The 11,172-nt window shown below is 31.4% G+C and overlaps 2 protein-coding genes across 6 annotated transcripts; one reads left to right on the top strand and one right to left on the bottom strand.

The window, feature by feature from the left end:
* The first annotated feature begins 6,928 nt into the window (after window positions 1-6,928).
* On the top strand, window positions 6,929-7,796 carry LOC102600117 (histone H3.2-like). The gene has a single exon (XM_006364075.2). It carries the CDS (start codon window positions 7,230-7,232, stop codon window positions 7,638-7,640), a length of 411 nt encoding a protein of 136 aa, XP_006364137.1. The 5' UTR covers window positions 6,929-7,229; the 3' UTR covers window positions 7,641-7,796.
* Window positions 7,797-8,227: 431 nt separating this feature from the next.
* Window positions 8,228-10,870, bottom strand: LOC102599786 (octanoyltransferase-like). Of its 5 annotated transcripts, none has more exons than XM_006364074.2 (2): window positions 10,699-10,870; window positions 8,228-9,290 (listed from the first exon to the last, which is right to left on the bottom strand). In XM_006364074.2, exon 2 carries the CDS (start codon window positions 9,284-9,286, stop codon window positions 8,609-8,611), a length of 678 nt encoding a protein of 225 aa, XP_006364136.1. In that variant the 5' UTR covers window positions 9,287-9,290; window positions 10,699-10,870; the 3' UTR covers window positions 8,228-8,608. The 5 variants fall into 5 exon arrangements, with proteins under 5 accessions (XP_006364136.1, XP_015159287.1, XP_015159286.1 ...); XM_015303801.1 differs by lacking the exon at window positions 10,699-10,870 and adding an exon at window positions 10,080-10,651; XM_015303800.1 differs by lacking the exon at window positions 10,699-10,870 and adding an exon at window positions 10,085-10,651.
* Window positions 10,871-11,172: the final 302 nt, after the last annotated feature.

Below are 11,172 nucleotides of genomic sequence, written 5' to 3'. Positions count from 1 at the left end.
TATGTATGTATGTATGTATGTGTATGTAATTTTAATTAATAAAATCAACCTCAAAAGGTGAGTTTATATTAAAATAAATTAATAAATACCGACCTAAAGAGGTCGGTATATTTAAATAATTATTTTATTTAGATAATATCGACTTCACGATGTCGGTATGTTGACAGCCAATTTTGACAGACCTATAACCCTTTTGAAAGTGCTATTTGGTTAAATACGTGTTTTTTTAAAAATATTTTGAGTTTAAATTATTAATCGATTTTGTCTAAAAATTATATATTTTAGCTTGCATGCTTTATAAAATTATCGTAAATATGTTTAAAATTATAAGTAAAACTCGGAATAATTATTTTATTCAAATGTTTTAAAATTTAAGTGATTTTTATTATATAAAATACTATAATATTTGTAGTATTTTAATTGGATAGCATTTCAGAAGTGGGTTCTAAGGCTTAAGTCATCGATGACCACTTCAAGTTATCTGCATATTTCACTTGGACACCTCAATTAAGAGATGTACCTATTGAACACTTTTCTTGTTCAAAACATGTACTGGCGTCTTAAGAACCATAATATTTTGAGGAGAATACCAATTATGTTCCATGAAAAACATGAGAAGAATTGAAATTCATCATTGAAGAGATTCAAAGTTCCATAACATTTTTAGTGAAATTTCATAAGTGGGTTCTGGGGAGGTAGAGTGTACATAGATCTTATTCTTACCTCGAAAAGGTAAAAATACTATTTTTGAAGGAACCTCGACTCAAGTATAACAATCAACGTAGGTATAACATCAACATAACCAGTGAAATTTGTCATTGAAGAGCTTCAAAACTCAACTTTTAAAATTTGACTTGCCGCAAATGTAAACCATTCGAGTTAAGAATATTTCAAAAAACTTGAAATATCAAGAGAAACTCATCTTTGGGATTGTTTAAAGAAGATTAGAGTTGGTCGGGTTAAGAAAAAGTAATTCAACTCATTCAGAAAGATGAACTACTGCAATGTATAAATATTGTATAATAATGTATATACATAGTTATACACCATATTTTATTTAATATAAATACATTACATATATATGCGACCGTTTTAACTGAATTTTTTTTTACTTACATATATAATTACATAAGATGCCCTTCTCCTTATTGGGTTCTAAAATATATTAGAAGTCACTCTCAACATCTTCCAAAGGGTCAAATGCTTCCAATTATTTAAGCTAATAATTGTAACATTAATATCGAGACTATATATAATGGCATATCAAAAGAATATAATATTTTGGTTAGGTTCTTAATAATCATATAGAAAAAGAGTGGGAAATTAATTACTAATCTCACCTACATCAATAATTGACATGTCTAAAATGGAAAACCACTTTTTTTTTCTTCCATTGTTTGAATAAACCAGTGAATATTAGTGGTCCATTTATCAAGGCTTTCTTTGTATTTGTTGGGTTGGTTAAGCAATCTTGTTTGAGCAGGCCGGAAGTCAAAAGGTGGGACCCCAATCCTTAATTCTATTTGTTTCAATTTATGTAGTATCGTTTAAATTTGAGTGTTAAATTTTTTCATTTTAATTATGAATTCGACTTTTGAGATTTTAATATATATTTTTTAATTTTAGTTTTAATCATGGACAACATTCTAGGAAATAGGCATATACTTCCTTCGTCTATCTTTATTTGTCCTATAAATTAAAAATAGTTGTCCATTACATAAAAATTCTTGGTATTAGCAATACATGAATTTTTGATATATACTTAAAGACTCAATTGCCCCTCAAAACTTTTTCTACTTTTCTTTTTTCGTCATAATTATATTGTGAAGGGTATCTTTGTACATGAATATTTTTTTTGAAAAAAATATACAATACATGTTATTTTTAATACACAAAATCAAACAATGCATAAGAAATAATCTTTGTATAATTAATAATATAAGTATAACTAACACAAACATTATTGATACACTTTATTCAATATTATTCTTATATACTAAAATGACATGTGCGCTAGACATTGCTAGCCCTAGCCAAATCATTTTAGAAGTTTTAAGACAAAATTAATACGACCCTATGAGAATCACACTGGACACAAAGAATGGTGAGTGGCACTAATATCATCGATACGACCTTATGAGAATCATATTTCAAAAGCTAGCAATTGAGGTAGGATATTCCAATGCTATATATATGTGTGAGACTCAAGTATCATTTTTAACAATATAATAATATCATAACCTTCAAGAAGTGAACTGTAAATAATAAAAGCTTCAACTATCCCCTTAATTACATGCATATATTCATCTCTTTTTTGGTGGAATTCATATAATAAGATTAGAGGAGCTAGTAGATTGCATAGGGATATAAATAACTCTCTTCTAATTATATCACAAGAAGAGTATGAGGTAACAAGGTGATGGGAAACAGGGGCGGATCCAGGTAAGGTTGAACTCCTCGATAGAAAATCACACTTTTTCGAATGATTATAATTATTTTTTATGTATATATAATAGATGGTAAATGTGAATCTCTTTTGGCCTCTTCTTTTGTTTCTTCTTCATGTTTTGAACTTTTTTGGTAAAAATTCTGGCTCAGTTACTGATGACAAAGGTTAAAGAAATTTCTCGGAGACAGAATTGGAGAAAGATGATCAGATAGAAAAGTATATCTTGAACTTATTAAGAAAGTGTTTAATTAGTGAATCTGAACAATGGAGGTTTAACTGGCTTTTCACTATTACTACATCATTAATCCTATTAATTTTATCTTGAAAAGATATTTCTTATAGTATATATTATTTATAAACTTGAAGATGAAGCCAAGACAACTTTTAGAATTTGTCCTTTTGACATGAATGTGGAATCAATATATTTGCCACTTTGGAATTTAAATTATTAATTAACAAAATTTTATTGCATTAGTATCCGAAATTCGAAAACAGCCTCTCTACCTCCACGAGGTTATGATAACATAAGATTTGTGTATACTCTACCCTCTCCAGATCTAGACCCCACTTATAATGGGAACTCACTGGTTATGTTGTTGTATTATTCATTACAAATATCTTCTTCTTCTGTTTTTTTTAAAAAAAAATCAATACAGGAAATTAGAAAATTTGGATATCTAGGCTAACTTTACAAACGTCTTGTCCCTTTTATAAAAGATGATGAAAGAAACAAAATTTGATGTTATGGAGTTGCTACTAAATGCTAGAACCAATTGCCCTTTTTAAATTCTTAATTTAAATTTGAGAAAATAGTTTTATACATGGGAAATTTGACGATGGTGTTATACATTGTATTAGAGCGGGATGGTACCTTATGTGATAAGAATGTGTCACAAAGACTTAAAGGTAAGTTTTATTAAGAGGTTATCGTACCACCTATGTTGTATGGGGCGTAGTGTTGATGACCTGTTAAAAATTTGTGCATCCAAAAGATGAATGTTGTATAGTAGCGGTTGAGGATGTTGAGATGAACGTGTAGGTATACTAAAAGAAATAAAATTAATTAAGAGCAAATATATTTAGGACAAGGTGGAGCAGCCTCCGTGGTGAATACGATGAGGAAGATGAGACTGAGATGATTTAGACATGTGAATAAAAGATGCACAGATGCTCCAGTATGGAGTTGTGAACCATGTTTGGCCTTCCCCTTTTAATTACTAGTACTACATATAAATCCTGTCAAGTTATATATATCCTGAATTAAAATATACTTCTTCTTTTTTTAACTTGAAGATGAAGCCAACTTTTAGAATTTATCCTTTCAACATGCATGTGGAGTCAAAACATTGGTCACTTTGGAATTTGGATTTTTCACTTTTAATTACATATATTCCTTCTAATTATGATGAGCCATATCTAATCAAACTTTAGCTTCCCCTTGAAGGTGAATAATGGATGAAATGATGTGCATCTTTTGACTTGTGCGTGGTCCAATTATGTTACTCCCTCCGTTCCATTTTATGTGAGGAAGTTTGATTCGACATGAAGTTTAGAAAGAAAGAAAGACTTTTAAAATTTGTAGTCCAAAATGAATGATAGAAATTTGTGTGGCTATAAATCATTTCATTAAGGATAAAATACACATTTTAATAGTTAAATTGTTACTTAATATAGAAATATATCATTCTTTTTGGGACTGACTAAAAAGAAAAGTAAGTCACATAAATTGGGACAGAGGAAGTACTATTCATAAAATATATATTCCAACTTCCCATATATTCTTATATGAAATTATAACAACTTTAAGGTCTTGTGGAATTGACAAGAACCAAAAAAGTTTATTCTTAATTACATGCAAGTGTATATATGAAGCAAGTAAGTTCACTGTATATACTGATCAATGCAAGGGAATCCACTTTTATCAAAGTATTAACAGTCTAACAACAACAATATAATCAGTGTAATCTCATACGTAAATTCTGATGCATAATCTTATTAGTTACAATACTAATTAGTTCAAATACTCCTATGTATTATGAGAAATTGACTCAAATTTTGCAAATAATTGGAGTCACAATCTCCACTTTACAATAGTCTCCCTTAATATCATAATAATATATTCCCTTCCACATTATATAACTAGATGTTGACATAGATTTTTACTATGTATATATTTACTTAAGTTTACTCAAGTTTCTTAAGAAATAAAATACAATGTGAAGCATCTCACAACTCTCTTATCTTAAAAGAATCATAATAAAGTTCATGAAGTGGTAAATTCCCTTTTTAGATTCTTAGAACTTTTCTCAGATAAAATAACAAAAATGGTCCCTTATGTTTGCAAGTGAATTAAAATAGTCCTCTAAGTATGCACTAAATGCTTTAATCATTTATGTTTGCCAAATTTAACACTTTTAGTCTCTGTCAAATATTTATCGAACACTGTCTGTTAAATTTGATGTGAACTACGATAAAAAGGAAGCAAATTAGTGAGAATTCACATTTAGAGGTAGTTTTTTCTTGTAGTTTATGCTATTTTAACGTATTTCTAGAGTCTGATATAACTTTTTGATTTTTTTTAGTATTTAGTGTAGATTTTTGTGTTGCATATTTAAGGACTTGAAAAAACTTTCTTGGTGTTTATGGTTTATTTTTTTCCCCACTATTTTCGTCAAATCTAACAAACATAAATTATTAAATATTTGACTAGACCAAAATTATTAACTTGTGGTAACCTTTAAGGGACCCAAAGTGATTAGTCCATACTTAAAAGACTATCTTGAATCTACCCTCAAACATAAGGGACCTTTTTAGTCATTTTCTCAACTTCTCTACATTATACTCTATTTCTTTTGAGTCCCCTTTTTTCAATGCCTATATAAAGAGTCTCTAATCAATTTCATCTATACAATAGAAAACAACTTATAAGTTATCTACTTTCTTCAATTTCTACAATATATGGCACCTCAAATAGAATTTGTGAAAACTTTAAGTAGAGATCTTGGACTTTCCTTTTTGGAAGGTAGAAAAAGAAGATCATCTTCTTCTTCTAGTCCACAAAGGGTTGCATCATCACAAGAAGAACAACCAATACAAACTTGTGTTTATAGATATTATCCACATTCTAATATTGTTCAAGTTAATCCTGTTTCTTCTACTGAGGAAAGAGTTTTTAGTAGCAATAATTATCAAGTGCAATTTCCTGAGAGGAAATCAATTGCCTTGGCTTATTAATTTTGTTTTTGTTATGTAACTTAATATAGTATGTGCTACGTACGACGAAAACAATATATTCAGTATGTACTAGTTGATGCTTATTAGGTTTTTAAATTAACTGACCTTTTTAGTCAGGTTATCATCATCAATCGTGTACCTTTTATGTAGTTTCTACATTCTTGTAATCTTGCCTCGTGAATTATGTAATATTAACAAGGAGGAGAAAAAAAACTTTGGTTGTTGTGATTTTTGCTCAACATGCATGACCACTTATTTATTGCACTATTTGCTTAAGGAACTATGTGCGTCCATGATTATATGATATTATATTTAAGTTATTAAGAAAATATTATTAAAATTTTCAAAAATAGTGTATTGATGAAAAATTTAATATGAACATAATAATACTTTTGAAGAAGGCGAGCAACATAAATTTGCAAGTTTGCATCTAAGCAAAATCACTTTGGTGAAAGGTTGTCTTTAGTAATTTCTATACCAAGATAAAGTAATTAGATAAAGTTAAAGAAAAGTGAAACAATTGAACGTATATTAAATAAATTATTTCATAATTATGTTACGCAACTCTACCATAGCCAAACTATAATTGGACTAAGTCACGAGATATCTAAGAAATACTAACACTGATAGGAATTGTATTGCGTTTTTAATTATGTTAATGCATACATTAATTTTTTGTGCATTGTTAATATCATGATTTTCTATGTATTATAATAATACATGACATAATATCAAATAGAATGTATAATTAAGGGTTGTTTGATAGCTTATTTGGAGGTGATGATGTGTGTGCACGCGTGTGTGTTAAATCGTGCATAAGTTATACCATATTTGGTAGTTGGTTAGGAGGTAAGTTATTCATGTATAAAATTAATACTCCTATGATTTTTGATTTACAATTTAGAAACATAAGTTACAATGAAATCTATGTACAATATTGTTTTACGTAGAATAGAATGTGGAATAATAATACACGAATAACTAATCTTGCATAAAATATTACATAAATTCATTGATAACTAATCCTTATATAACTCTTACCAGCTAGTTATGCATGTATTAGTAATGTATGACTTAGTTATGAGAGAATTCATGTATTACTTATTCCACCTGTATAAAATAATACATGAATTTAATCATAACTTATACATATATTAGTCATGCAGATTTCTAAATTGTCAATCAAATATCGTATAAATCATACAAAAATTAATACTACATGAATAACTTATTTCTTATCGAACAACCAAACGACCCATCTATGACATGATTGCCCCTCAATGCAAGCCTTAATGAGGACCTTTAACAAAAGCACATGGATAGCGATCCGTGTCATCTCTCTAAGACCTAATCATTACCGTTCCTTAAAATTGAACGGTCCAGATTATCCCGCGCCGAAACTTCTTACTAAAATTTCAAATTTTCGTCCCAAAAACAAAATTTTCAAATTCCTCTAACCTATATATATACACTTCTCCTTCTTCACCAAATTCACCATTGAAACAACATATTCTCTGTATTTTCACTTTCTAGCAAGTTTCTACCAATGGCAAGAACAAAGCAAACAGCGAGAAAATCCACCGGAGGAAAGGCACCAAGGAAGCAATTGGCCACCAAAGCTGCAAGGAAATCAGCACCGGCTACCGGAGGAGTGAAGAAGCCTCACCGTTTCCGTCCAGGAACAGTGGCTCTTCGTGAGATCCGTAAGTACCAGAAGAGCACCGAGCTATTGATCCGAAAGCTACCTTTTCAAAGACTGGTTAGAGAGATTGCACAGGATTTCAAGACGGATTTGAGATTCCAGAGCAGTGCTGTGGCTGCACTTCAGGAGGCGGCTGAGGCGTATTTGGTGGGTCTCTTTGAGGATACTAATTTGTGTGCAATTCATGCTAAAAGAGTCACGATTATGCCTAAGGATATGCAATTAGCTAGACGTATTAGGGGTGAAAGGGCTTAAAATGTAGTACTTAATTCTGTTTTCTGGTTTTGTGTAGCTAGTTGGTTTAGTGTGTTTTTGCTTGAAATGAAAATGAAAAGTTCATCTTAACTCTGAAATTTGATGCTGTTAATGTGGAATGACAAAGAATGAAACATCTAGTAGTTTCTTACATTCGTTTGATTTTCTTCAAATATTGATAACTTTGAACAAACTTTGCTTTTGTGAGCTTGTTTATATTGCTGGTCCCAAACTTGGAAATTAGAGGATCAATTGAAAACAACCTCTATACCTCACAAAGGTAGATAGGTGTAACACCCTGCGATCTTACCCTCTCCAGACTCCATTTGTGTGATTACATTGAGTTTATTGTGGTGGTGGTGGTTGTATTGATGAGATTGAACTATTCTTTCATGCAGTATGGAGTTGAAAAATGTGTAACCTTTACCATAAGTATATACAAATTGATGAGCCAGGATATCCAGGTAAAAGTTTGACAAGTTGTTCGCGTTGCTATGACAGAACTCTCTAAGTAGGCGTTTGGTCATGCGATATCATATCACAATATGGAATTGTGAGATGGAATTAGCGTTTGGACATGCAATTTCGCTAAAGTTGCATTTGACATGTCAATCAACATGCAATGAGCTCTAAACATGAACTACGTCACACTAAAATTACCTCTCACAAACCTGGTATCAGTTTGGTCAGGGGTGTCGGGCATGTGTGGAGCCAAGCCTTGTTACATTGAAGTGTATCTAGCTATTCAAACAGCATATGATTTCACTAGCCAATTTATCGGTACCATTGATAGCCTTCATAACAAGTAATTAGTTTAGTGAATATAGCCCATTCCTCTGGTACTTCAACTGTACAGATGAGATGAGCTAGTTAAAATGGTCACATGAGGACACGACACAACTAAGACATTTGACTTCTTCAAAGACAGCAGATTAGAAGACTCAGGAATAATCATAAACTACAGCAAATTATAACACGGACTTATCTTTTAAAACGACATCGTTGTACCCAAATATTCTTACAAAACAAGCGATCAACTGCTCCTGTATCACTTCTTCAGCAGGAAGCTCTACATCTGCTTCATTCTTCAAAGAAGTAACACCTTTATCGACAATCCCACAAGGCACAATATGCTTAAAATAGTTTAAATCAGGATCCATGTTGAATGCTAATCCATGAGATGTGATCCCAGATGAAATTTTAACTCCAATTGCGCCAATCTTTCTGTCCTCAACCCAAACCCCAGTTTCACATTTTTGTCCAGCCTGTGCTTTCACACCATACATAGATGCCAATTCAATCATGGTTAGCTCAAGCTTCTCAACGTACATTCTAGCCCCTAAACCAATATCTCTCAACGAAACAATGGGATATAAGATCGCTTGGTGAGGACCATGAAAAGTAATGTCACCTCCTCTTTGCGTATAGTGAAGTTCTGCCCCCATGGACTTGAGCTCTGAATCAGGAATAAGTAGATTATGAACTGTTTCCCTTTTGCCAACTGTATACGTCGGTGGATGTTGTAGCGATAATAGGGTATCAATAATTTTTAGAGCTTTTCTATCAGATGTCAGCTTCTCTTGCAGCTTCAGTGCCTCCAGGTAATTGACAGTGCCCATCTTCCAAACCTCAAGACTGCGCCTCATTTGCCTGAACATCACAGAACAATCAATCATTCGTGTAAGTGAAGAATATTGAAACCACAAAATTAGGAAGTCCCTGTTTGTTGTGGAGAAGAAATATGATTCTAAAGTTAGCATGACAACGGTAAAGCATATCACTAATACAAGTTCTAAAACTCAAGACTGTTAGACAAACAAAACGACAAGCTCACGATATCAGATTTGGTGGCCGGAGCAGTTTCTCAGGTCACAAACTTATTCCAAATGTTATACTCTACATTTTCTCAAAGTAAAGACAAAGATACGCCTTATGCGCATAGAAGAGTTTAAAATAAATCTGAACTATTACAATCCAAAATAAAAGAAGTTCGATAAAAGTAAACCTACACTACCTAAACTAACCTATTCTATACTTCACCCGATGTCTCGGGGTCTTGTCCACAAACGGCCTCCATTCTCACATTTGTTTTCTTCGGGAAATGGATACATGATATTAGAAAGCAAATAAAATCACATAAGCAATCAAAAGTGTCTCAAATTGCCTACCTGAACCTCATTCAATAGACTAATATTGCAATAAAACTTGTTCCATAATTTAAACAAAACTTATTCTAAATCATTAATCAATTAGGCTTCTTTAATCACACAAATCATCTTTCATCCCAAATTCACCTAATTAGCAAACCATTATTATTCCTTTTAACTCGTCTTCATTCTAAACAAACAGATTGTCCATTCCATGAATCACAGAATCACATCGCCAGAAGATCAAATCGAAAAGGAAACAAAAATGAACATAGAGTTGAAGAATTGGAACCTCACTTCTCTTTGCAATTTTGGCTATGAACAGAGAGCTCTAGAACTTGGAGTGACCAAGGACCTCAAATGGTACTCATCATTCTCAACAGACTCTCACCAGGGATATATACCTTTTAAATCCAATTTAAAGATTTGTCTTTGAATCTGATTATTCAATGTAGTGCCAAATTCAATTCAAGATCTGGGGTTTTCCTTTTTTCCTTCTGTAATTGATAAAGTAATCAATTTCATCATTTAGTTTACAACAAAAAAGAAACACCCCTTTTACAAAATACAACCCTCTATGCTCAAAACTCAAAAGTTAAGGAAGCTAACAAAGCAAAATCTGTTTTTTTCCCTTCATTGACCTATCAAACATCAAACAGAAAAGCCCCTTGAAAGCATATGAGTGTTACATCAAAATATTCACCAAGAATAAATTTTTTTCCCCATTTACACCCTTTTGGTGAAGCTATATTTGGCAAACAAGGGGAAAAAAATCAATACATTTCTAACTCTTGATGAGAGGAGTAATTCAATACATTTATTCACAAAAAGGGAAACACTCAAATCAATTTAGAGAAAGAAAAGTAAGTTAAGGAATCATATATAAAGGATGAATAAGGTAGAGAGAGAACCTACAAGATTTTCAGGGGAAGCTTCAATTCACTGCAAAATCTTATTTTCTGTTAATTTTCCACTCCATTTCTTTCCACACCTTTGCTTCTCACAACTTTTTCCATGTTTTAGGGGAGAATCGAAATCTCTAACATGAAAATCTCAAGTTCAAATCATAGAACCACCACTTTATAAAAAATAGTATTTTTCCTGTAATATAATTTTAGCTTTTCATATTATGTTTAAAGTTATAAAATTAAAAAATAATTTAGTACATAAATCAATTTAGTTTAGAATTGACTTTTTTTTTTTAAAAAAACTCAGTATAAACTTTTTTTTTTTTTTTTGAAACAGTAGAGAATACTTTATCTTCTTCTAACCATTGGCCACCTTGGGCTCATGCTTATCTCTCCACGTGTTATACCAAGGTTCTATTGACATCACATATCTGATATCCCTATTTATTTTTCCATGTTATTTGTCTATCATGTTAA

The sequence above is a fragment of the Solanum tuberosum genome, unplaced genomic scaffold (assembly GCF_000226075.1).
Source record: "Solanum tuberosum cultivar DM 1-3 516 R44 unplaced genomic scaffold, SolTub_3.0 scf00477, whole genome shotgun sequence".
Lineage (NCBI taxonomy): Eukaryota > Viridiplantae > Streptophyta > Magnoliopsida > Solanales > Solanaceae > Solanum > Solanum tuberosum.
The sequence above is the reverse complement of the archived record's forward strand: the minus strand, read 5'-3'. Positions and strand labels throughout refer to the sequence as shown.